Source organism: Myripristis murdjan, chromosome 19 (genome assembly GCF_902150065.1).
Source record: "Myripristis murdjan chromosome 19, fMyrMur1.1, whole genome shotgun sequence".
In the NCBI taxonomy this organism is placed as follows: domain Eukaryota; kingdom Metazoa; phylum Chordata; class Actinopteri; order Holocentriformes; family Holocentridae; genus Myripristis; species Myripristis murdjan.
The window spans coordinates 10,103,006-10,130,674 of record NC_043998.1 but is presented as its reverse complement, the minus strand read 5'-3'; the positions used below and the strand labels follow the sequence as shown (position 1 = coordinate 10,130,674).

At 40.8% G+C, this 27,669-nt stretch overlaps 2 protein-coding genes across 2 annotated transcripts; both read left to right on the top strand.

Moving 5' to 3' along the window:
* Positions 1-1,355: 1,355 nt before the first annotated feature.
* Positions 1,356-12,931, top strand: pth3r (parathyroid hormone 3 receptor). Its single transcript, XM_030078374.1, has 13 exons — positions 1,356-1,421; positions 5,268-5,373; positions 6,512-6,622; positions 8,083-8,207; positions 9,184-9,278; positions 9,829-9,982; positions 10,158-10,311; positions 10,523-10,583; positions 10,669-10,735; positions 10,843-10,937; positions 11,532-11,673; positions 12,276-12,317; positions 12,428-12,931. The coding sequence occupies exons 1-13, from the start codon at positions 1,356-1,358 to the stop codon at positions 12,929-12,931; spliced, it is 1,722 nt and encodes a 573-aa protein (XP_029934234.1).
* Positions 12,932-16,896: 3,965 nt separating this feature from the next.
* On the top strand, positions 16,897-26,989 carry rundc3ab (RUN domain containing 3Ab). Its single transcript, XM_030077887.1, has 11 exons — positions 16,897-17,261; positions 20,740-20,855; positions 21,478-21,605; positions 22,407-22,492; positions 22,610-22,699; positions 23,071-23,151; positions 23,340-23,505; positions 24,472-24,629; positions 24,821-24,940; positions 25,786-25,886; positions 26,009-26,989. The coding sequence occupies exons 1-11, from the start codon at positions 17,155-17,157 to the stop codon at positions 26,149-26,151; spliced, it is 1,296 nt and encodes a 431-aa protein (XP_029933747.1). The 5' UTR covers positions 16,897-17,154; the 3' UTR covers positions 26,152-26,989.
* Positions 26,990-27,669: the final 680 nt, after the last annotated feature.

Below are 27,669 nucleotides of genomic sequence, written 5' to 3'. Positions count from 1 at the left end.
GTTGATTTTAGTCAGCACCTATGAAATAAACAACTCTGACACATGATATAGTACAGAGGAAAAGTAATAACTGATCTTGAAAATGGTATTTAAGTCTCTGAGGTAATGTGGTTCTGCTTAATGTTTCAGTATAATGCTTAAAATACTCAAGTTCCAGTAACTGGAACTAGAATCACTAAGGAGCCAGTGCAAACATAAGCCTACTGACAATAAGCCATCAAGGCACTGCATGCAATGATAATTACTCGGATGATCAATTCTCTTTGTCCATTCTTCTCCACTAAAAGTTTCTGGATTTCTAAAACTCTACCAAGTTTTGTAGCTGGGTTAGAAATCTCACCCACTACCCAGGCAACAAACATTATAACAATTAGCCTAATGGTGGTGTGACAGTAACATATTCACATTTTCAACCATAATGAAGAGGTTCCTGAGTGACACCAAATTTGGCTCACTTACTGTGGCGGCCCTCCTGATTCTGGTTTTTGCTTTTTCTTGCCGTTTTGGACACCAAAAGTTGAAGACATGCACTGAATGAATGGAAAACAAGTGAATAATATACTATCAGATAATTGTTGAGGATTATAAAAAGGATGGAAGATGATAAGACTGAAGGAGGAGGAATACTTGGTCTGATGAGGGGAACGGCAAAAGATTTTATGGACAGACAGGTGGCTGGGTGGATGGACAGACAGGCAGACAGAGGTAGTTGACCACAGGACAGGGGAATAAGGAGTTAAGTGAGCTGGGTGCCACAGCCAATCAGAGCCAGGCCCTCTCTGACACACAGCAATACAAAGAGCTGCAAAAGGAGGAGGTTTCCTGCACAGTGCTGGGCTCTTCTCCCCCATACAAACCTCTTCACAGCACAGACTGCTCAAAACAGCAACATGAGCACGTCCTCCTGCATGTGTCTGGAAGCCTGACTGGTGATGTCCACTGAGCCTCTGAGAGGGAATCTGCAGGAAAACTGGAGACATGGGGAAGCTTTAAAAGATCTTTTTTTCTGGGGTCAAGAGACCTCAAAACTCTAGAGCACCCTTAAAGTTTTGATAATTGGAATTTGAAAACTTTTAGCTATGAAGTAGTTCACAGGTTGCCATCTGCAATCACCAAAATGTGGTTTTAACTGGTTTTTGAAGAAGATTACACTTTGAACATCATCACCATCACTTATGAGAGATCTGTAGGCAACCAAGCAGGAGGAGCAGTGGTGGGACAGTAGAGGAGCACTTGGTTTTGGGAGACGGGATGCCTCCCCTCGCCCTGAGGAGGATGAGATGTTTTGAAGGAGTCGTGTGGAAAGTTGTCCACTGATTAAGTGTGTTGCTGAAGTGGAGAGGTGCAGAGAAGTCATGTTGTCTGCACTGCGAGTGAGAGCTGTGCTTCTCCTCCATGTCCTAACAACAGTGACTGCACTGGTAAGTCTTCTGGATTTAAATATGTGCCTGACTCAGCGATCGATTGATTGATTGATTCATCACTTGATTTAAATGTTTGTTTGTTTTTCTTACTATGAGTTATTTTTAGTTTATCTAACTAAATTTTATGTACAAATGTTAAGGATTTATTTACAGAATGCATTTATTTACTTACAGGCTGAATTTTTAATTGATTTACTTGTTTTAATGAACTGACATGAAATGACATGAATCATGAAATTTCCCTATCGTTAATGAATTTTTATTTATTCACTAAATTTTGAAAATACATCTTTTCAGACCACTTGCTTGTTTTCATATTTTGATATTATATTTCATATAGGCTGTTTTGTCATGTTTAGGAAGCAGAAATGTTCAAAGGAAAAATGTTTAGGAAGCAAAAATGTTCAGAGTTGTATCATGTTACTATTTGAATTAACAAGAAGTCAATTTTTATTTTTTACTTTTTGAAAAATTCTTTAAAAAAAAAAGACACTAGGGAACACTGGGATTTTAATTTGCTATTAAAATTTAAGAAAGGATGGTCTTTATGTGCTAAACTAACCCTGAGTACAATAGCATTAAATATTATGCCTTATATTACATTGAGTCAGACATAACACTTCCATACTACTGGACAGTGGGCCAAATATAGAAAATTTCATGTATCTGTGACTTTCTCTTTGATGGTTCACACTGCGGGCAAAGATTTATCTTGTGCTTCAGTAAACATGCCAGCCATAGACCAAAAATATTAACCTAAAAATGGACGGTGGAGTTTTCTTGGACTTGTCTTTGTCTTGGACTGATGAGTTGGTCCTGAACAACTTTTGCGGCCATGCTGGTCAACTACTCTAATCTGCACTCTGCTGCACCATTGAATCTGAATCTGAGTCTGTATTGTCACTCATTTGCAAATATAACCTCAAATTGTAGCAACAATAAAAAAAAAAACAAAAAAAAAAACCAAAAAAAAAAACATCCACTCGATATCAGGGCTGAACAATTTAGCATTTTTTGCTAAAGGTAAAATGTGAGACAAAATATTGTTATGAGTAAAGTATTATGGTGCCACAGAGAAGTCCTGGCCTACATATTGTATTTTCCAGATGCAAGAAAATATGTTTGCTTGGTACAAACCCCTGCAAATTCAGGAAATTCATTCATTTTAATATTTTTTCAACAAAAATGAAAAATGAAAATGAAATCGTGAATCGTCATATCACAACTGCAATATCTGTAAGATTAATCGCAATATGACTTTATTTTTTATTTATTTTATTTATTTATTTATTTTTTTTACCTTATTGTTCAGCCCTAATCATTATTAATACCTGACAAAATAAATGACCTTAGTGACCTAAAGCCACTGACTATTTTATATCATTACAGAGTTTTGGGTCCCGTCTTCCTAACAATTTTGTGTTAATAGAAAAAAAATGAGTAGACTATAATGACATAATGATGGTAGATAATGTATAATGATATAATGAACCCAAGTGGCTGATGTAAGCCCTCACAAAAACAGAAGAATGGCAATAATATTAAGCTTTAGAAGGATGTTGTAGAAATTTCAGTGCAAAATAAGTCCCTATAGGAATATTGTTGTGATAGCACAGGAGATAACACAGGCCACATGGTCACTATAAGCTCACTATTGGATTACTATGAGTGATTTTTCATTACAGACACTCATTTCAACCACAACACAAGCACATAGACCCTCAGTCCTGTCTTTCTTCAGCGGCTGAAGCGCCACCAAAACAACAGCCCTGTCTCTGCAGATCACCCCCCCGCCCTTAGCAATCAGAAATCACCTGAGGTCTGGTTTACCTCAGAAAAGCACATCACTCCTGACCTGTTAACCTTTCCCCCACTCAAGCATGACCCTGCCGCGGTTAACACTGGCCACCATCTCTTCTGAGCTCCATCTCCTCATCTCTTCATCTTCCCTGGTCGATCTCCAGTGTCGACCTCGGGCAGACTTACAACCCCCTGCTCAGCCAGCCTGAAAATCACCATGCTCTGAGGACAAGCCTGAGAGAGCAAATCCAATTATGACACAATGGCACGGAGATGTGTAGGACTAATTGTTTCTCTGACACTCCCGCTCGGTCAGCAAAAACCCTCCTGTACGAGTGAAAGTAAATGACACGTCCCTATTGATCAGAGTGGATTGACTTATGCTGCAAGTCGATGTGCTGATTAGTACTGTTGGCTTTGACTGGCAGAATTTGTTTTGGAGAAAATGGGAATTCTGCAGCGACTCAAGCGGACGGTTGCTTTACGAAAAGAGCTTTTTGGCTCATGTGGAAGCAGATATATTGAGCTGGAATCAAATCATCAGTAAAAGATGTGGGAGAGCGTCTGTTTTAATGGACACACACATAGTTACTCAACATTGTCAACGCTGCCAGTACGTGTCCGCAGTCTGCTGCACAATAACAAACTATTGCTGTACGAGCCAGTCAAGGTGTCTGTATTGGTTTTGGCTGGGGAGTGTCTCACATAACAAATCACACGAGGAAACGATAGCAGTGAAACATTTTGTAGGTGCCTTTGAGTGCTACATTATCTGAAACACTGTTCACCCATCGGCCGTTTATTTTAATGGATTATGCCAAGAATGTGCACTAGTTATCACATATCTATCTTCATGACTCGTTCCAGTTGGACTTGAGTTTGCTCAGTGACAGCGAGTCGTTTTCTTTTGCTCGCGGGGAATCGTGACCCGGTGAAGCGTATGTTCACAAACTATCAGAGAGAGAAGCCTTGTGCACATGAAGTTCACTCCTGGTTCTTTCTTTCCATCTATGATCTCTCTTTCTTTCTTTATCATTCTGACCATCCTCATGTGAGGGCTGTAGCTGACTCACTGCTAGTTTTGCTGTACAGTTGTGAAATGTACCCAGGAACACAAAGCTGCTTGTGTAGGCCAGCTCTCACCCACATGGCCGGGGTCCTGAGGACAAGGCCCCCATGTGGCCAACGACAGCCCCACCGCTGGAAAAAGGGGTTGGCGGGGGATCATCACATACCGCACCCTCACACAACTATTTCACAACACCTGGAGGCAGCACATCAGATCCCTGGGAGTGTTTGCAGCCCTGAGCTGCGGTTGACAAATCGCCTTAGTGGGAGAGAGACTTCAGAGTGCCTGCAGCTGAGATATTTTTAATCTCTCTGCTCACTTTAAAACATGAACTGTGGTAGCTGAATAGGAGAGGTATGCTAAATTGACTAAGGAATCAATTGCATGTATCAGCTTCTACTGGATCGACACATAACCAGTACACTGCAAAAAATCTCCATTTGAAGAAGTCGTTTAGTCTCGTATTCAGTGTTCAAGTCTCGTTTTTCTTTAAAGAAATAATCTCCCACTGGGGTGAGATAATCCTCTTTCCAATGCAAATCAACTTGTTTCCAGAATTTTCTTGAATCAGGTGTCATTTTCTTTATAGTAGCGGCCTAATCTGCCTTATTCTACCCTGTTTCAATACTAACCTTCAAGTGAAAACTGCTTCGAAAACAAGTGGGATTATGTATTCAGTATTATGGCAATTTTTTTGAAATTTTACAGAATGCCCTGTTATGAGGTTAGATAACCTATAAAGCATAGATGCAGGAGCCGTCTGTGTGCTCTACTTTTAAAATGAGACCTTTAATTAACAAAATGGTTTCATTTTTTTAGTTATTGAAATGTGTCGATACACACTGTTGTCCATCTGCCGCCCACCTGCCTGTTTGTTCACCTGTGTGTTACTGCTGTCATATGTTTGGGCTGTTACAATATTATCATAACCGTTCAATATCATCTCTGACATTTGTAGTTTGTCCCCTCTGTAGATAGACTCTGATGATGTCATCACACGAGACGAACAGATCTACGTTCTGATTGGTGCTCACGCCAAGTGTGAGAGGAGTATCCAGGCACAAATGGCCCTCGTTAAAGGTTGGTGTGCTCCCGCTCCTTGTTGTCATTATACATCATGTGGTAATCATAGTTTCATGGAGGCTAAGGTAATGGGACTTACCTATAATGGGCAATTTTAAATGTTTAAAGTCAGAATTAAGAAATGTCAATCTCTGCAAGTCATTTAGTCTTATACTCTGTGTTAAAATTGATTTTTTTTCCTGTAAAATAAAATTAAAAAAAAAACAAAAAACAACTGCCACTAGTATCATATAATCCCACTTATTTCCAATTCAGTTTCAGTTATTTAAGGAATGTTTCTGGGAACAAGTACAAATATTTTGAAACAAATCAGAATAAGGCTGATCAGCCCACTAGTGTCAAGAAAATTACAATTCATATATATATTAAAAAAAAAATCTGTAAAACAATTTCGAAACAAGTGGGATTATCTCATCCCACTGGTTGATTTTTTTTTTAACTTGTTTGAAGAAAAACAAGATGTTAACACTGAATATGAGACTAAATTACTTGTTAAGATGGAGATTTTTTTGTAGTGCATCATCATGCTGATTAGGGTGAAGGGGTCTTACCTTTAGGGATGTTCAAAGACTTTGTCCCCTGGGCAGGAAAAGCTCTTTTACAAGCTAACCTGTGCCTGAAGAGAGAGGTCACTGAGTCCATGCCAATGTGCTATTATATAATCAGAAATAGCATTTATTTAAATCAAGGCTTTATTAAGGATCAGATTTAGCATCTGTCCAATATCCTGTTGAGAACTATCCTGGGGATCACATGGTCTTGACTTTGTGCATGGACAATGCCAGTGCATTTTTCACTTAGACAGCATGTGATGACAGCTCTCCCTGATAAGGCAAGTCAGTTGTCCACTGGAAGAGGAGTTTCATAAGAACAAGAGGAGAATCACATAAGTAGACACAGTTAGAGCCAAACAAGTGATATGAAAATAGCAGCTCAGAGATAATGTGGTGGATTCAACGCGCAAATGAGCCATAACTCTTTCAGAAACGGGAAAAGACTCACCGCTGGTGGGAAGACAAGGAAAACACATTTCCTGCCACCATAATACATGTGATACATACCTTGTGCATACACCCAGTTTGTATAAGCCATTTAGGTAAAATGTCTAAAGGCTGTTTTTGTGTTATCTGTGAAGAAGGTGAGTGCATCCCAGAATGGGACGGGATAATCTGCTGGCCACGGAGCCAAGCCAGTCAGCTGGTCTCAGTGTTGTGTCCGGAGTACATCTACGACTTCAACCACCGAGGTAAGAAAGCACACGAATCCATGTATCAGTGCATAGTACTCTCATGAGCACAACAAACAGCAGCTTTGTCTCCATGTGTTGTGTAGATATAGTAGATTAAATATTTGTCTCATGGAAAAGTTTCCGGAGGGAAATATGGACCCATCCACCCCCCATGAGATGTATCTGCTACAGTGAATGGACCATACAATAGACCATGCTGGATGTAAATAGAAAATATCAGGGGCATAACAAGTTTGCCATGGGCCCTGGGGCAGATTTTTGTGTTGGGCCCCTTCTCCAACACCATCAGATGGACATACACACCCCTCTTGCCTTGCACTCAAAGGTATCATTCAGCACCAGCAGGGAAAAAGCTCAAATGCATTGTGCCAGCTGATTTAACAAGATGTGTATACACAGGCCCATCCTCCAGTTTGCTTGTTCTGGCATACCATGCAGTTATCAAATATATGTAGGAATGTCATTTTTCCCATAATGTCATGGTCATGAACACACTGCTGACCACATAATAAGCAGGGAAGCTAATTTCTTTGTCATGTGCTGAAGACAGATTTGAAGATGTAAGAATCACAGCCATAACACTGAACACAGGTAAATACTGTCTTTCGAGTCCACCTTTCTGGCTCCTGTACTCTCTACTGATAGCAGAGCCAACCCACTAAGTCTTTCCTGTCCCATGCTGCACCTTAAAGGATAAGTTTGGGTCATTTTCAACCTAAGCCCTTTCCACGTTTTGGAGTGATAAGGACAAAAAATTAGTATTGAACAAGAACACTTCAGCTGGCAGCTGTGGGCAGATGTGTGTGAGTGTGCCACAGTTTCACAAAACAAGGGGTCCCATCGAAACACAATCGGGTTAGAGTTAGCCAATCAGAGGCACAGTAGAGGCAGGCCATCCAGACTGACATGCTGCTTATGCACATCCAGTATGTGAGTTTAGTCTCTCCCTACACTAACCTAGTTAATGTACCAGCATACATTTCTCTCATGTAATTCCAGCTCTCACAGAAAAAGTATAACTCATTGTAAATGCTGGTAACATCCTACAATTAAGTGCAGTACAGTTTTTCAACTTCCACTGGCCAATAAAAAAGATCCAAATTATAAATTGTAAGACTGAATGTAAGAAGAGAAAAAATGCTATCAGATGATATGCTGGTTGGAGACAGTATGAGCTGATGCAGTGATGAGTGGGGCCCCTGGTGCCTGGGGCCACTGCCCCTGTTGCCCTGCCATTATTACACCATAGGAAAGTATTCATATAACACCAACATACTTGGAGCTAGAGGAACTGATGAACCTTTCACAGCTTACAGTTTCCTGTCTGTAGCTTTCAATAACATCATTGTGAAAGCATTATATGCCTTTGTATTTGCCAGTAGACTTTCCGCTGTATAGTCGACTGCTGTGCTATTTTCGTGCTACCTTTGACACCATGCCACATTCTCGTGGCCCAGGCCGAGCCTACCGCCAGTGTGATGCCTCAGGGAGCTGGGAGCGGGTGCCCAGCATCAACCGCACTTGGGCCAACTACACAGAGTGCACCACCTACTTGACCTCCAACCACAGGAGCCAGGAGGAGGTGTGTATGTTTGTGTTTACACAGGGAGTGTGTGTTCTGGTGGTTGAAGTGATTCATAATTCGGGTTGTCTTTTACACAGCAGTGGTTTTCTCGGTGGCTGGATAAAGCAGAAATAATAATAATTATTATTATTATTGTTAGTTGTATTTTATATCAGTCTTTAAGCACATAATAGTAAACATATGCATAGAATAAAGTCATTAAATCACAACAAAACAAACAACAAATCATATAAATAAAAAGAAATATGAAATAATTCTATGACCAAAAAGATGTAAGCTGAGGTCTTTACTTATGAATATTCTTTGAAACATTTTTTATGTAAACATTTTTGGTTTATTATTGCAACTGCTCCATAATTTAAGCACTATAATTGAAATATGTCTTTGCATTTTTTCTTTTTCTTTCTTTGTTTCTTTTTTTTTTTTTTTATATTTATCCTCACCATTTCTGTGCCAAACATACCGTTTCCTTTAACTGCATGATAACTCTCTCAAACTGAAAACAGCGATTGGACACAGTTAGTGAGTGTTTTACTTTTAGCTGGAAAATTTTGTAAAGATTTGCAAAATTTTAAAATCAAACAGATCTCTAAATTTTAAGGCATATTAAACAATTCTGGTTCTTTTTTTGTGCATAAAACAGTGAAATATATGTTTCAGATTTATGTGAAAAATTTTGAAAAACCTGTAAGTGTGTTAGTGAGTGTGTGTACGTGAGTTGAACTGCTGTTGAAGTCTTGCTCAGTTTCTCTATTTTTAGCTGGTATTTTGCTGATGGCAAAAGTCTTTCTGGTGTCATTAGCCTGCTTTGTGGAATTCACCTGTCCATCATAATCTTACACTCTGTGCTCTTCAACATGACCTCTTACCTTAGTGCACACCGACATGTGTGTGCAAACAATACACACACGTATATGTAGGCATGTGCACACACGCACACAGCCCGGCTAAGTGTGTTTTTGCTTTGCCTCAGAAGGTGTTTGAGAGACTTCACCTGATGTACACCGTTGGCTACTCCATCTCTCTGGTCTCGCTGATGGTGGCCGTCTCCATCCTCTGCTATTTCAAGTAAGAAACGCAATACTTTAAGCTGTGAACAATAAAACATCTCAAAAAACATCCATTGTTTCTAAGAGCCATTCTCAAAAAGAACACAGTATTTATAGTTTTCAAGGTTTCATTACTGTTCATATTGCTTCCAGTATGAAGCTTCATCATCATTTTGAGGATTAACGAGTGGATCTAAATTGTGCATCATCATTATCTCAGTTTACAGTTTTTATCCATTTATTTTTTGCTGCTAAGATCAGATACTGTATTTTAGGTTACGCCAATAGACTATGGGCATGTGTGTATTGCTACAGTTTTGTCTGTAATATCTCTGCTGAGTTTTTACTCTGCTGGTTGTTGCCTAGGGAAGTGATTTCTAAGTAATAGTTGCTTGTTTATGAATAGAGAGGACAGAGTCTTCAGGCTGTTGACAGTAATGCATTCTTTGCATGCATTCTTTATCTTTTGAGGAACAAGCATGGTCTTTGCTGTTGATCTGACTCACTCTCTGTATCTTACACACACACACACACACACACACACACACATACATTCTTACACCCTGCAGACGTCTCCACTGCACACGCAACTATATCCACATCCACCTCTTCACCTCCTTCATGTTTCGGGCCATCAGTATCTTTGTGAAAGATGCCGTGCTTTACTCCATATCTGACGACAACAAGGATGAGCCTGGGCTTCTTGGACAAAGACCCCATATGGTAAGGTCGCCGAAGTAATGAAAACATATACTGTTTTTATATTCTGACAGTGTAAATGCTTTGTGTTTGTATATGTGGTTCTGATGATCACCCACTGGAGGTCATAGTTTACCCACCTTTCTATTTACCACTAAATCTGATCTACTGAACATTAACCTGTGCTGTGAATATTCAGGCTGGTTGTAAAGTGGCCGTCACTCTCTTCCTGTACTTCCTGGCTACAAATCACTACTGGATCCTGGTGGAGGGGCTGTACCTGCATAGCCTCATCTTCATGGCCTTCCTCTCCGACAAGAACTACCTGTGGGCCCTCACCGTCATCGGCTGGGGTGAGAGGCAGACAGCACAGGACGTTTCCAATCTGTTGTTCTATATTTATTGTGAATTGAAAGAGTGTAAAGCAAAGTTTGAGATATGATGGAACCTTTTCAGACAGAGGCACCACTCTGCCTCTTTATTCAAATGTCATGCCCACAGTTAAATACTCAAAGTCCCTCTCTCTCTCTCTCTCTCTCTCTCTCTGCTCTCTGTTTGTCTTAGGTGTACCAGCCGTGTTTGTGTCCATCTGGGTCAGTGCACGAGCATCCCTGGCGGACACACAGTGAGTCATGTAATGCGTCTTACACAACAGTGAGCGAGCATTAGCATGAGACCACCAGCACACGTGCTCCCTTCTCTGTTTTCAGATGCTGGGACATCAGCGCAGGAAACCTTAAGTGGATCTATCAAGTTCCCATCCTGGCAGCCATTGTTGTAAGAATACGGAGCCACTGGGATTTCACATTAAACTGATTCAAAATGATACCTGAGACTTTTAAAAGATACTTTGTGCATATTGGCCTTGCATTTCGCCCCTGCAGGTGAATTTCTTCCTCTTCCTCAACATAATTCGAGTGCTGGCCTCTAAATTGTGGGAGACAAACACTGGTAAACTGGATCCTCGACAGCAGTACAGGTGACAGCTTCCAACAACCTTCCAAGGATAATAAACCGCATGTCGTATTTTAATATGAATGTGAAAATTATGACCTACAATCCATGCCTATATTGTTAATATTTTATTTGCATACTGTGCAGTGAGGCCCCTCATGTTAAAATGTCAACCAGTATCTATCCATTGTTGATATTTAGCCTGTGAGGGAAGTCTGAAAAAAATGTTCATGCAATAAATACAAATATAAGTTTTAAGTTGTGGTTTTCAGGTGCAGCCAGTTTCTGTTATTGTGTTAATCTAATGGATCTAACATCCCAAACTAACATTTATATTGGCCAGCATGGCTTTCACTACTTCGTGTCTCAGTCTACTGTTACTACTAGCCCCGTACATATATACTCAGGCTTTACGTATTACTGTTGTTCAGTGGAAACCTTGTAATGCTGCTCTTGGTGCATATTTTTATTTTAGTTCATTCATGAGACTACATGCTCCCCTATGGGTTTGGAAAATTCGAGCCATTTCCCTCGTTCCTAAAAAGCTGACATTTCGGAGGTTCTAGGTTTTCATTTGACAGTGATCATATTTGTGTCCCACTCTGTTTATTTTCTGCAGGAAGCTTCTGAAGTCCACATTGGTCCTCATGCCCTTGTTTGGAGTGCACTACATGGTGTTCATGGCTCTTCCCTACACTGAGGTCACTGGGCTGCTGTGGCAGGTGCAGATGCACTACGAGATGTTTTTCAACTCGTCCCAGGTCAGACAGAATCATGCACACATTCACAAACACTGTGATGCACGTATATGAGGAGATTATTTTTAAAATGTAGCCGTTACAATTGATTGAATACCTCATAAAAACTGTAATCGCTAATTGAAGAGATTACCCGACCACTTTTAACTGAACTGCCTGAAAGGTTAATCTGGTCTTCTGTGGCCCACGACATACCTGGTCAAAATTAAGTGATGACGTGAGGATCTGTCCAGAAGTTATGAGCCTTTTTGGAATATGCCATGCCCCCTTTTGGCCAAGGGCTGCAAAAAGTTAGCCACTTCTTCCTTGGCCCGTTACCAACCTTTGGTATAACAAACAGACACACACAGGTTTATAGCATCTCCCTATCAGACAAAAAAAAAAAAAAGTTACATTGAAAAGATGAAAAAATGAAAACTTACAGTGCAATACTTGCATACAAATTCAAATTTTCTTTTCTTCTTCAATTTTTCAGAGTGTTAGAGTGTTTACAATAATTTATATGACAAATATTCCCTCACTACACAACTCTGCACTTAACTTTAGTCATAAGTGCTCGTATGAGAATGCGTCTTTTTAACTAATTCTCTATTTTATCTTTCCAGGGCTTTGTCGTTGCATTCATCTACTGTTTCTACAACGGAGAGGTAATTAACCTACATTTCCAACAGAAGAATAAAATCTGATTTATTTGCCTTTTTTGCCTGTTCAAGTTAAATTTCCATTTGACTGCTTTTCTCCATATTCTTGTGCTCAGGTGCAAGCGGAGTTAAAGAAAGCCTGGCTGCGGCGGAGCCTCGCTCTGGACCTCAAACAGAAAGCCAGGATGACGAGCAGTGGAGGCGGCGGCAGCTGTTATTATGGTGGCATGATGTCCCACACCACCACTCACAGTGTTAGCCTCTCTGCTGCCAACCCCCGGGCCGTCTCCCTCACCGGGGGGGTGATGGGCTCAGGTGGTGCTGCTGCTGGTGGGGCAGGGGTCAGGCAGCCGCGCCTCACCTCCCTTCACCCGCTAACAAGCCTGCCTGGATACGTGCCCAGTGATACTGAGACCTCCAGTCCGCAGCAGGAGCTGGCTATGAGGAGGTCAGGGGGAGCGGGGTCCGGGACGGGGGTCTTTGCCAGGCATCCAAGAGCAAGCAAAGGAAGCCATGAAGGGGCCAGGAGTCACGGAGGGTCAGGCTCTTCAACCCAAAGCCCAGGAGAAGAAGATCCAGACAGCACCTTGTCTCCGAAGGAGCTTGAGACAATATTTTGAACATTTTGACGTATGATGACATGAGCAGGAGCAAGGTGTTGCCATTCTGATTGGGATACACTGAAACAGATTACAGGTTTTCACAAGAAGAGTCCTCTACACAAACCACTATGAATGATTTTCGTTTAGTACAGCGCTAAGGACACCACTCAACGGGATGTCTTTCTCCTACATCCCCGGCTAATTTAGCATTGATAAATACAAGAGGTTCTTTGGAAAGACTTGGTATGGATGGATCGACTATACAACCAAATAAACAATAATCAGGGTGTACATACTGACATATTATGCAAAATGATGTGAAGACCATGCTCATATTTTTTCACTCATTCTGGATTAGAATTATAGTACATGTCATGCATTATATGTGGACCATAATGCCTTATTCTTTACTGTATAATCCTCATGCTCTCATAGACAAGTGATAATAGCAAATTACTGATAGATTGCTTTTGTATTCATCTGGTTTCTTCTCTAACTGAATGTAGCTCTCTGGTTTTAAAATCCCTGCCCTTAGTTTCAGTAAAATGACATGAATTTGGTGTGTATGCTTCTAATCAAAAGGATTCATTTCAGTTTTCAGCTCAGAGAATGCAAGACATTTGGCGAACTCCAATGGTCAGTAAGTCGTCTTAGTTGTATAAGAAGATGTGGACAGACAAATGGAGCTAAATAACCTCTGAAAATGTGAGATTGCTGCTATCTGAAAATAGCTAAAAGGGCGTGCTTGGAGAGTCAGACTTCCTTGTGATTTTGTTTCCCTCTTCATGTCTTTTCTGTGCTATATTTTCTGGGGCAGACTGGCTGGATGGGGTTGGTGAATCTGTCAAAAAGGGAGGGGCTGCCTCTAGGCCTCACTGTGTCTGTGTGTCTGAGTGGCACACATGCACATTTCTGTCAGCATGGGAATGCACTTGCACTCATGGCCATATACTTTCCCAGTATTTGATTCTCTTCTAATACACACACACTCTCACACAAACACCTACACCTCTTGTGGTGAACTGCAGGGGGACATCACACACCCTGGCTATCTTCCTGTCCTGCAACCTGCCATAAAGATGCTCCTTTTTCTGCCTCTGGGAAACACTGACTTATGCGTTTCAGGCTCCTATTTCCCCAGGATGATGCTGGAAAAATGATACTGATACGCTTCACATTGTTTGTGTTCCTCTGCAATCACTCCAAATCAGATTATTGCTACCTTAACAGTTAGTGGGCGATAACTCCTGTCCAGACAGTGTGTCTAGACAGTTAAGGATACACTCTCTGCACCTTTGTTGTTGTCCAGTGTTGTCTACGCAGCACCACTGACCATTTATCTGTCAGACAGGAGCCAGGGCAGTGATGTGCAAACTTTTTGCCCCTGCTAGGGCCAAACCCCAAGCCCTTTCTCCCTGCGACCTCTGCCCCAAACGCTCTCACAACAGTATCCAGAATTTCACACAGGCCTTTCAGGCCTCAGCTTGGAGCAAGAGGCACCTGAGCTGTCTGCAGGCCTCGAGTCTGAGTGACAAACATGACTCACAAGCCACCAGTCTCTTCTCCCATCCACAAGATAAACATTGACGCAAAATGGTGAAGACAAATCATTTCATTTAACACTGTACCCATAAACATTTCAGGACAATTTAGGTGTCGAGGGGTACACAAAATGACATTTTCTGCCAAGGCTATACTGCTTTGTGTTTGAACTATATTTTTGGTGTATAATAATTAATTGTGATAGTAATTTAATGTATGTGGTCATGCCTGTCATGAAAATTGCCCTGCAAGTTCAAATAAACTGAATTGAACTGAATTTCATTGAACTCAAATGAGAGGATACATGTCTCTCTCTGTAAACAAAGAAACACACATAACACAACAATAATGCTATTGTGCCAAATACTGGAACACTTAAAGGAATAATAGGTAACTAAAGAATAAATAAAGATATTTTACCCTATTTGATGAAATGTATAATTCCCCAGAGCTGTTAAGCATGTACATATTTTGCAGTTTTTTATCAATAGCAAGTGCCACAGATGTACACGTCACTAACACTGTAAGAGGCCACCAACAGGGAGTGCAAGCTTTGAAATGTTGCTGCTCAGCCAGTATTAAAAAATGAGAAAAGTAAGAGGATTCATATAATGCTGTTATCAGGTTAAAGGTGCAGAAGAATCAAGCAAGCAGACTTTTGGACCAAGCAGTCCACTTTTGAAGACCACTCTGTTAACTCCTCAAATGCTGAATATCCTCTAAATGTAATTTATACTGAGTTAAATATCCAAACTCAAGATGTCATTGTTCTACGGCAAAAATTAGAAAATATCTAGATGTCTTGCACATCATTTTCCACACATTTTCCTGGAATACAGCAACACATATTTGGTATCTTTGGAAACCTTGGGATATCCACTAGAATTCAAAATAAAGTTCTGTGGGTTTGAACAAAGCTCAACAGTGCAGTAATAACAAATCCACCCTTGAGCACATGCAGTGAAAAGTTTGTCATCATCAGCATAAAGTAAATATTTAAAAGATTAGGCATATGTAACATGTACCAGTAACTGTAACTCAGTAAGTATTTGGTCCCCAAGTGGAGCAATGAAGATCCATGACATTTTTTAAAAATTTATTATTATAGGAGTGTAGTGATTAGAGGGGGCTCAACTGCGAGAAACTAGATGCTTCCCTGCCCCCTGTAGTAAGAATGAAAACATTGCAGCTAAAAGCCTCCGGGCTCCTCATTGATGCTGCTACATCACCAGCCAAGTGAAACGGAAATTATTTCAGCCAAAAGCTGAATGTGTGGTGTTTCTGGATTTTCAGATCATCCAGAGGCTACAAATAAAATGGAGAACACAAGGAGCATAAAGAAACATGGAGCTGCCTGCAGACCACATGCTGTCTGCATTACAAATAAAAAATAATGAAGAATTTTGGAATGCTATATTGTTTTTTTTTGTCTTTTTTGAGGCTAAACACACAAAATACAGAGCTGTGTTACCGAAGCAGATGCATCGCTCTTCCTACAACATTGTTGACTATCTGTTTAATTCTGAGTCTCTTTTTGGATTCAGCACTGTGGTTCAAAATTTCACAGCTCTGTTGATATCCAAGCAAGAACATTAAGAATCCAGCCATATGGAGCACCAGACTCTGACTGTAGCTGATGTATGTATGCATGGGTAATTGCTCCCTGACCAAGAAAATAGCACAGCCCTCCCCCAACTCATGGTGGCAAACAGCTGTCAGTTCATGAGAGGGGAGACACTGGGCTCCCTGTGGCTGCCATGTGTCACCTATAGCAGCTCAAAGTTCAGCAGATTCAGGGCACAGCATCATGGTATTTCTTGGAAGCAGGAGGAGGAGGTGGAGGAAGATAAGGAGGATCTTGATCAGAAACAGAACAAGGAAATGATGATGATAATGATGATGATGATGATGGAAATGCCTGATGATGTAACCGTGCTTCTGATGGTGTTAAAGGTGATACAGTATCACCATCTTTATTGTGGTCCTATGAACATTTTTAGAGGGGCTGTTACTATACTGCGAAATTCATTTATTTATTTATTTAAGTTATGCAAGAAATTGTAAGCCAGAAAGCCTGTAAAAAAATACTATATAAGAGCTAAATATATGTACCATATAGAAAAAAAAATGCCACACAGTTGGATAAATTCATTTTTGAGAACCACAGCCACACTTTACTCTATAAAGGCAAAATATAGAAATATGATGGTGATATTGTTTTGGTTTGGGCATGCTGTCATGCAGGAAATTGCTTTTCAAGCAGTGATGCCTTTTACTGTAGCCCTCTGTGGCGATTCGTCATGTTCAGTCTGCATGATGTGGGCTGAGATCATGATGAGGTGAAAAGGGAGGCGGAGAGAGAGAGAGAGAGAGAGAGAGAGAGAGAGAGAGAGAGAGAGAGAGAGAGAGCGGAGCAGCGAAAGGAGGAGGAGGAGAGGAGACAGAGGCAATTCAGCACAGTGGTGGAAAAAATAACAGAGCATCCTACTGTATGCCATAGCGCAGCCTGTAAGTCCCAAGGTGCAGCTTTATCGTTAAGGAGATAAGCTGAAGCTTGTGGAGGTCTGGAGCTCGGATGCGGGCAGCGGCATCTCTCCTCGCACCCAGAAGTGGATGAGGAAGGTCGGCCGACAGGGAGGGGTTCTTTGATTTGAGGAGCGACACAGCGGGCTGCCCTCCCCTGGCCTGCCTCCTCCTGGATGGAGTCGGGCTGTGTGCAGGCAGCGATGGCCATGGGAGATGTCTCGAAAAAAGCATCCACTCGAAACGTGGCGGTGGAGCGCAAAAACCTCATCACCGTTTGCAGGTACAGCATGTCAGCTTCATTCCATATAAGACCAATGCATGTAAGCAAATATGGAGTCTGATTGTTTACATAGGGGAATTTTGCACCAGTGTTGCGGTTCCCTGATTGATTATGTTTTATGACAACAGTATTAACTTGCATGGTCCTGGTATTTTTTTTTCTACTGTGGCTACAAAGGCGCACACAACACGAGACCCGCGCTGACGTCATCCTTATAATAAGTCCTTATAATGAACTCTGTAAGGACAAGGTACAGCGGGCCTGTACGCACGCAAAGCCTGCGTCTTCACTGTCGACCTTACGTGGCAAATGACCGAGATTTTTACGATCCTTCTCTGAGTTTTTTTTTTTTTTTTTTTTTGTATTATCTTGTAACGCGAGATTTATTTTCTCATTGCTGATGGCGTGGTTGCTATGACGACAACCTTCCGGGGCAAGGACTGGCTGGCACCTCAGGGACTCAGGACAGAGAGGAGTTTGAGCCTATACGAAGGCGTGATTGGATGGTGTGGGATGTAGCTTGTGCCCTGCCCTTATATGCCCTTATAACGCAGCTTAGACGATAAATGTAGGCTTAGATGCAGTACACACGCATGCATAAAAAAACACTAAGGTTTCAAGCTACATAAATAGGTGCATACTCTAATTAAAAGATATGAAAACATGCATTCATACATTATGGAGGCATTTTGCAGGCGTTGAAGCCCCTGTGTCATCAAGGATCCACCCTGCTGAAGTGTCCTTGAGCATGACACTGACCCAGCTTCACTGATACTGACCCCTGACCCCTGCTCTCCCAACTCATCACCCGTATTTGAGCCTTATAACTAATAAAGCATTAGCTCATGAGGACTGGCAGAAATGCTCTTGCAAGTACATGAAGCTTGAACGGAGAGACACCTGGTAAATACATACATACATATATAAAAGAACTGGGCAGGTGAACATGATCGCACGTCTGCTGGGCCACTGACAAGCCTGTCTGTGTCGTGTCATGGCCCGGCTGGCTCTTAGCCCAGTGAAAACACAGGGGATTGTGCTCTGTTTGCTTTGGAGGATAGTTCGCCAGTTATTGTCCTGTATCTGGTCAGGGTCAGACCGGCTGAAGGAGACATTGTTGCCCTCGAAACAATGGAGAGTGAAATCAGTTGCCTCTCCGGCTTTGTGACCAAACTAGTGTTAGGATAAGCATTGTCTTATGAGCACGCACGGGTGGACGCACGTATGCAAGCTGACAGTGTTTGGGTGTGTGTGTATAGTGCTCAGATGCATCACTGGTGCTTAGATGCATGTGAGCTGCAACATCAAGGAGTGATGGTATACATGCGCATTGTGTGGCTGCTAAACTGTCCAGGCTACTGAACCCAACACGACATGAAGAAAATTGACATCCGAAACTATTTCTCCATATTTTCCACAAAACTGTCCACATATCAGATTTTGCCTGTTCTGCCTGTTCTTTGCTGTTATCACTAGGTCATATCCACTCACTTCCAATAGAGGTCAGCTGGACCATATGGCCACTTTCACCTCATAGTATCCACATCATTGGACAAAGTGGATTTGGCAGGTGTTCTCACAGCGAATGGACCTCCTGAATTATTTAGTCTTCAACAAAATATTCTAGGGAATGACAGTGTTTCCTGGACCACAGCTAACAATTTAGTTATCAAAACTAAGGGTCAGTGGGGTGTGTAGGTGAGTAGGTCACACCAAATGATACTGAACCCATAATTATGCAGGCATATCATTATTACACTAGTATAGCTACATAGAATCCATATTACTTATTTTTCTGATGAATCTTTACTGGCTAATTTCTCTTTCATTTGAGATTCAGTGGCAAAGGTATAGGGCTTATTAGATAACAAACATAAGCTGCAGTATGGACACCATCTTACAGTTCTTTGCGTCAGAGAGAAACAACTTGACTTGATTACTGATTCAAAGTGAAAGGTCTGAATTAATAGCCAAAAATTTAACTCGCAGGCTCACTTCGATAGCACTGACACTGAGGTTGACAGGAAAATTAGCAGAAGAACACTGTTAATGGGATGATAATTGCACTAATTTATCCTAGAATAGATAAATAATAATTTCTCACAATTGAATTTACTTGAGGTCCATGTAACTAAAGCATACATTCTGTGGAAATTGGGGGAAGGTGACTTAGCGGTCAGTGCTGTTGTTTCACAGCAGGAGACTTCCTGGTTTAATTCCCCGCCTGTGTGGGTTTCCTATGACTGTCCAAAGACATGCAGTTGAGTTTGATTCACTCATTTTTCCTCATGCTCCCTTCCATATGAATATACATAGGCGCTGTGTTGGCCCTGTGATGGACTGCTGACCTGTAATGGGGTTCTCCCATACATCCAGTATCAATCAATCGCTTGCTCCCATGTGAAGTTGGCTATAGATCCTGATACCACATCAGATCCATATAGAAAAGATGAGTGTTTTCATCGTCACCATGACCAAAATGTGACCCTAACCCTAACCAAACCAAACTGTTTTAGTTTCCTAACCTTACCCTTAAGCCTAGTCTTCACCTTAACCAAACTCCTTTACTTGCCCGACTTAACCTTTACCCAACCTTCACCCACACCAACTATTGCTGTCGATTTTCATGTCAAAAAAATAATCAGTGAACTGCTCTCAAGGGCAACTTCATCCTGCACCCAATTGCTCCCTGTCTGTACTTCTGGCTCTTGGATTAGAAATGCATTTCCTTTGTATTAGAGATGAGAACAAACCCATGCTAAACTAGGCCAAATACTTTTCCCTCAGAGTGTAGCTAAGCCTTAAAGTGTTTGTGCTGGCGAGTTGACTGAAGTTGTTTTTGTGTCAAAGTGTGCTTTGTAGGCCACAGTGAACTGCAGAACAGGCAGGCACATGCTGACTAAATCTATTACATCAATCCAGAGTCATAAATTCAAGCTGTGTAGTAAAGCTGGATTGAGTTGCTGGAGCTTTCTGAAAGCTCTCCATAAACGACTTCCTCGCAGTAAAAGGGTGACATCAGGTGCAAGTGTGGGAATGGATGTCAATAGCAAATGGGAATGTTGATGGGATATTCTGAGTGTGGACAAAACGCTGACGGTCACCAAGAATCTAGTGGGATAAGCATGGAATATTTTTAAACCTGGGCTCTGATGCACTTGGTTTGCTGAGGCGATTTTTATCTGTTTCTTTTTTTTGTTATCCCTCACTTTCTTTTACTAAATATAATTAAGTTCACTAAAATGGATGGGATGATACATGGATTTGTTTCACTGTGTATCAAGAGGCATAAACAAAATAATAAATTATGACAATTTGAACTCTAATTTAGTCTGTGTTGTCTGCTTTTCCTACAGTAACATGAAAAAAACAAAACTAGGCTCTAATTGGTGGATCAGCTGATCTGATCAGTCCCTTCATGACTTTAACATCTCTCAACTCTCTCTCCCCCTCTGTATCACACATCCTCCCTCCGTAGGTTTTCAGTAAAGACGCTGTTAGAGAAGTACACAGCCGAACCCATCGATGATTCCTCTGAGGAGTTCATCAATTTCGCTGCTATCCTTGAACACATCCTCAGCCACCGCTTTAAAGGTAATGACACTTGGAGGAGTTTGCCTGGAGTTTATATTGAATATTTTCATGTTCAGATTAAAATACTGTTCAAAAAAAAAATATGTGGCAGGATTGAACTCAACATAGCATCACCAATACTAACAACAGTAAGCTTTTTTTTTTAATCATAGGATGAAATCATCATAGGATGAAATGTTTAGTATGTTTAACGTGTTTACAATAATAATAATAATAATAATAATAATAATAAAATAAATCCAGGTTTTCACACTGAATTAGTCTTTCCTACTGCCTCTCAAAACTCATTTAGTAACACAGGTAAGCAGCACTCGGCAGCACAGGGAGTTTTCAGCAAATTAAATTAGGAGCACTTAGGGGCTGCTATTGGTGCTGTAGCTGTTTCAGGTATGTGTAGCAACAAATAAACCACTGTTCAGTGTAATAATCTACATATAGTGTTATCACTGCCTTTGAGCGACACCTACTTTCTTTTCCCAAAACCTCACACTGATGCACCTGTTGCCCAACACCCCAACCAGGGTTCAGTGTTATAAATACTGATAATGTACACCAACAATGAGTTTCCAATCACATTCAAGCAAAAACACATTACAATCTTCCTGTTGCGTTCTGTTTCCAGGCTCTGGCAGCTGGTTTGATGGCCAGCGGAGCTACTGGGACTTCATCCGCCTGGCCTGTGGCAAAGTCCCCAACAGCTGCATCAGCAGTATAGAGAGTATGGAGAACATCAGCACGTCACGAGCCAAGGCAAGTCTTACACAATAATGATGATAACCATCGTCATGATGATACTGATAATGATCAACAATAAGGATGATAATTAATGAAACAAAACAACTATATCAATCAGCTCTTTGCTGTAATAAAAGGAATACTTGACTGCTGACTCTACTGATGCTCAGAGTTTATTAAAGTTGCACTAAACAACTTTGTGTGTCTGTTTCTCAAAATGGCACGGAGTGTTCGGAAAAAAAATTGAACTATGAGACCCAAAGGTCATGTAATACTTTGTCAGTAAACTGGGTTGTTTACAGATTGTCATGGTTACCAATCCGCGCCTGGTACATGCCTAGTGCCAGAATTTGATTTGGCCAAATATGGTGAATCTATGGGCTGTCTGTTAAAGGAGTGTTGTCACGGTCCCACTTCGTGCTTTAGACACATAAGACAGCTATATTTTGCATTTCACGTGGAACAAGGAACAAAGTTTTAGGAATGAACAGCCCAACATTTGTTGTTAAAAGTTATGAATTTGCAGGTTTTATATGATGACAGGAGCAGAGAGAGGGATTGTCAAAAAAATAGTGAATCTTTTATTAAGTGGCACACCAATTAACCACTAAAAATACATGTCTGTATATTCATTGCCATTTTCCAGACAGTGAAATTAATGGGATTTAGAGATATAAATATGTTTTCACATTTATTGTTATACTAGTGTGTGTTATGATATGGAGTATTAGCTAACAAAGTGAAGAGGTCTTTTTTTAAAATTTCATTGTCTCTTTATTGAATTTTACCTCTTTCAACTTTGGTTGTCAACTTAAGGGTCGAGCCTGGATGAGAGTGGCCCTGATGGAGAAGAGGCTGTCTGAATACATAGCCACTGCCCTGAGGGACAGCAGGACAACCAGGTTAGACGGGCCAGAGCGCATTACCATGACACAACCATTCAGTGTGGCTAATGTGACCCAGTCTCAGCTGTAACAGAACCATTTCCCAGCCTGGACGTGTGTGTCTCTGTGCTTTAGGAGGTTCTATGGAGAAGGAGCCATCATGTTAAGAGAGGAAGCCACCGTCCTCACAGGGATGCTCATAGGGCTGGGAGCCATAGACTTTAGGTGAGGAGGGAAATTTAATTCATTTTAATATCACATTTCTGTTATAAATACTTGTGCAATCCATGGCTTACCCCAGTTTAGTCTTGATGTTTTTTTTTTATTGTAATAAACAGCATAGATCAAGCCAATAAATAAATAAATAAATAAATAAATAAAAATAGCAGTTTGTCAGTCATCAACCATAGATTCACTTTCCTCAAGAAATACAGTGGAATAAGCAAGTTGGAAATTATACTTTATACCTCGGGTTTAGTGAATTTTATGTCACCTCAGAGAAATACATAGCATCTTGTAGGGTTTTATTCAGTTTTTATATGTCAACCTGATCATTACCATTTAAATCTTATTTCAACATGGTTCCTTTTCCACAGCTTCTGTCTGAAAGGGGAGGCCTTGGATGGGAAATCGACTGCTGTGATCGACTATACACCTTACTTGAAATTCACACAGAGGTACAGTCGCTGTCAGTCTGTATTAAGGATGCATCAAAGCACCCAGTTCCCGAATTAAAGTGAAAACCAGGAACACCAGGAACTGTGAAACATGATGTCAATTAAAATAAGTGAAAGTAATGAGGATACATACTGTGCAGTGCACTCAGGTTGTTTCATGATATCCTAATTGACTGCTTCCCTCCCAGCTATGACTACCTGAGTGACGATGAAGACAGACAGAGTGTTGACAGCAGCACCAGTGACGACAGCGTCCCCGAGCACCCTTACATCCCGCTGGTCACCGATGAGGAGAGCTGGAGCACAAAGTGCCGCAAGATGGAGCAGCGGTTCAAGATTGTTTACGCCCAGAAGGTGTGTGGCTGTCGTTATTGTGTTTGAAAATCCACAGGAACATATTTCTTGATGTATGTTTTGCTCTTTGCTAGTATTGCTTTTTGTTACTGAATTTCAACTTATGGTCCTAGGGCTGAGATTTTTCAGCTATATGTCTCCCTGTGGCAATACACTTCAACCTAGAAACCTTTAGCATAACAGTAACATAGTGTTTTTGCATTTTAGCCTGCATGACATTCATATAAAAAAATCACCAATATAACTGCTGTTGAATTTAACATCCACAGTGTGCTTGAACATGCACAGACAGGACTGCTGCTCATACCAAGCTAATAATCTTATCTATTAAAGTTTTGGTTCACCCTAAAGACCTTGATTACTGTTGAAAGAAGCAGCTATTAATAATGTATTTTGTATTTTCTTTTTCCTGTGCCTAACTGGCCAAATGCAGATGATGTGGAATCTGGTCGAGAGATTTCCAATGCAGCTGCAACAGAGTTTGACAGCAGAAATAATGCAAATGATCTATTATCAATATCAACTGTAAACGTGAAGTTTAGGTGTTTTGTTCAAAAATCAACATTTTGCATCGACAGTCAGCAATCACAGGGGGAAAAATCCATCCTATAAGAGGCAGAGATACAAATTTCTCCACTGACAGAAGCCTGAATGAAATGTAACCACATGCTGGTGTTAAGCAGTGCCGCTGTCACTTATTTCTCAACTTGAAAAACTCACTATTACTGTTCCCACCTACACATATAACTGATAGTTCAAATGCATAAAGTCAAATACATTCTGTAGGGGTTGCTGAGAGTCATTTGCGGAAATGTAGGAAGGCAGTCTGAGGGACAGTGGATACACCAAAAAAGTAAATTAGAGCACTTGATCACAAAATAACTCTTGATCACAGACTGGTGATATATTAGAGTGTCCGCGGGTGGATATTTCCTTTAATCCAATGTTTTGGACTTGCGCTGCTAGGGTTACTTGGAGGAGCTTGTGCGTCTGCGCGAGTCCCAGCTGAAGAACATGGAGACAGAGAACAAGAGACTAAAGGCCCGGCTGGACGAGCTGCAGAGCCAGAGCCAGCAGGAGAAGAGGGAGCTGGAGGCCATTGTCCTGGAGCTGCAGGAGCAACTGTGAGTGCGACACACAGGCAGGGATGAAGTGCTTAAAGATGGTAGTCTCCCGGATTCAGATATTCCTTACTGCAAAGTTGGAAAACCATGACACTCTAGGAACAGTATGAGGAGATCACCATTTTTCCATATAATATCACTGATACTATATTCTGTATCATACTATTGTGCTATATCCCTGTGTCTTTCAGGACAAGTTTGATTCCATGTGACTCCAACCATCTGGCCAAAAACCTCTCCATCCCCTTGGTCAACCAGTGGCCGACTCTGCAGCCCTACAACAACCAGGAGGAGGTCAAGCTGTTCCGCAGGTTTGAACTAAATTCTCTTCCCTGTTAAAAGTTTATAATCACATTTCATGACACACTAAAAATAAGCTCACTCCTTATCATACTCACCAGGATTTGTAAGTTGACTAGATAACTGTGGAAAAGATAATGTCATCTCCTGGTGATAGTGAGTTCAGTCTATAAAAGATGTAGGAATCTTATTTAGTCATGCATATAAATAAAAGTTCAGAGGATACTCCATACCATTTTTCTTTTTTTAAGTTTTCTGACTAACCTGTCAATTTCGCTTTATGAAATATATTTCTGGATGCCTCGCTGTTCATTTATTTTTTGTTCTTTCATGGCTTTAATTTCAAAAGACCTCTAGACATTAATCATACAATTCACTATGCATATACATACACAAACACAATACATAAAAATCACACATACTATACCTACCAACATTCATACACGAGTACACATATATGTTTGCATGCTTACATTTTGATCAAATTGATCAAACAGTAACAAACGATGACAAATTCATTGTTTGTTACTGTTTGCTTATTTTCCTTACAAAAAAGAATTAAAAAAATACATGAAACATTTTTTTTTTTAAATTCAAACAATCCTACACAAAAAACAGGCAAAAAACAGGCAGTTCACCCTGTTTAACAATGCTCAAAAAATTACTTATATCATTTCATTTTTCCAACCTTGATTTGCCTTCAGAGATTTTAATCACTAACTTTATTGCCTTTTCTGTATGTATTTGTTTTAATTTGTCATTTTGTTACATCTTAATACAAAGCTCTATGTTTTATTATGAAGCACTTTGAGCTACATGTGTTGAGCACAGCTGCTGTTCCTGTGTTGACCTGCAGGAGGAGCTTCCCCAGCACAGAGCTGCTGTCTGTGGAGGTTAGCCTGGATTCAGACTCCCAGAGGATCGAGGGGAAGCAGAACGGAGGAGCCTGGTGCACAGGTCAGACAGTCACATCCTGTGCCACATTGTGTTCTCAGAGAATGATATGTGAGCAAAAGCACACATACACATACACACGAACACACACACTTACATTTGAATTGATCCTCCCTCCCATCCAGATAAGGACTACACCCCCTCCATGATGGGCCTGTGTGGATCCTTGGCTTCCCTTCCAAGCTGCAAGTCTTTGGCCAGCCTCAAGTCCAGCGAGTGCCTGGTCAACATCAGCACAGAGAACAGCCCTGCCCTCTCTCCCAGCTAGGGGGCGCCGGACAACCACTGCCAAACACTCACAGACACTGAGACAATTCAACGTGAACACAAAAACAGACTACTTTCGGTAGGAGTGTGAATGCTCTCTTTTGTGGCCCTTATTTGAGTCCCTTTACACTTAAGCTCTGAGCCCAGCACTCTCTCCACTTACAAACACACCGTTCTGCATAGGCTGCCAAGAGTTTGTGACAGAGTAGCCTCTCTATCTGGGACTGTCAAATAAAGATATAGGAATAGCTGCTGTACTGCCTGATGGCCTCGTTCAGTTTCACTGTCTTTCACTGTCTTGACATGATTAAACCTCTTGGACTGCAAACAACAAGTTCATGCTCAACTTCTCTTACTTCATGATGCTCGATCCTGTGTGATTACAGTCATACCTTTGCTTGTCCCATTCATGGAAACTCACTATGGGGTTGTTCTGTATGTACTTGTCTGTCCATTTATCTGTGTCTTATCAGTCTGTCAGCGGTGGTGTCTCATTCTGCCCATTGTATGCACGGGCAGTGCAGGACAGATGAGCTGATATAACCTCCTAGTAAAGAGGAATGATGTTTTTCCATAGTATATCACATTATTATAAGAAGACTAGTTAAATGATAAAAGAGCTGCAGAGCGGATGTTTGTAATGCACTGAGTCAAATGTTTGACCAGAGGCTTTTAGGATGAAAATTAATGAAGATTATTCAAAGCAGCTTTGTGGTATTAGGATGAATGGAAGATTAGGCCTTATTCAATCAAAGGTTAGAGCCACGTTTCTTTGATGTGGTGTAAAGGTTGTGTTGGGTTACGTTTTGCAGAGCCACTATAATGCAAACAAAAAAAAAAAAAAAAAAAAAAAAATACAACCCTATTGCATACAAATGCAAAAGCATTGTGACTATGCAGAATGAATGTTTTCAGTGGCTTGTTCTTCAAACCTGGCTTGACTGAATAGTTTGTGCAAGAGAGAAATTGTGAATGTGCAAAGTGTGTGTGTCATTGCGTATTGGGTCTCCTTCATTTTTCTGTGATACTTTCTTTTTATACTATAATTTCTTTCATTGCATACTTACTCATTTCATTTATCCTTATGTAAATTGCAATCTCATGCAGGAGTTGGGATAGATTGTGTTATTTAAAAATTGCAATAAAACTGCCTTTTTTTGAAACATTACAGTTCTGGCCTACCTCGGTTATGTGTTGCATTTGCAGTGTCACTGACATGTTATCTTAAAGCCTTTCATAATTTTCATGCATTCTCTCATCCAATGCTATTCTTCTGCTGCAAGTCATGTGGGCTGTCATCTGGCCACTCTGAAACTGAAAGACTGTTGAAAAACTAACTTGATTGCACTCAAAAGATGTGCAGCCATCATTAAAAATAAAACAAGACGCAGAGGCCTGTTTATGGAGTTCAGTAAAATACATTTTGATTAAACTATGGATTTACATTAAAGTGAAAGCATCTTAACTCCAAGAAACCCAACCAATGTCCATTTACCTCCATGCCGCTTGCTTTTTGTCT

What these genes read in the sequence shown, in the direction of transcription:
- rundc3ab (XM_030077887.1), top strand. Translation starts at nt 17,155, where the DNA reads ATGGAGTCGGGCTGTGTGCAGGCAGCGATGGCCATGGGAGATGTCTCG. An exon ending in TCAGCACGTCACGAGCCAAG is followed by an intron (nt 21,606 to 22,406) that starts GCAAGTCTTACA and finishes TGTCAACTTAAG; the next exon opens with GGTCGAGCCTGGATGAGAGT. An exon ending in CTGGAGCTGCAGGAGCAACT is followed by an intron (nt 24,630 to 24,820) that starts GTGAGTGCGACA and finishes TGTGTCTTTCAG; the next exon opens with GACAAGTTTGATTCCATGTG.
- pth3r (XM_030078374.1), top strand. Translation starts at nt 1,356, where the DNA reads ATGTTGTCTGCACTGCGAGTGAGAGCTGTGCTTCTCCTCCATGTCCTA. An exon ending in CTACGACTTCAACCACCGAG is followed by an intron (nt 6,623 to 8,082) that starts GTAAGAAAGCAC and finishes CTCGTGGCCCAG; the next exon opens with GCCGAGCCTACCGCCAGTGT. An exon ending in CCTCACCGTCATCGGCTGGG is followed by an intron (nt 10,312 to 10,522) that starts GTGAGAGGCAGA and finishes TGTTTGTCTTAG; the next exon opens with GTGTACCAGCCGTGTTTGTG.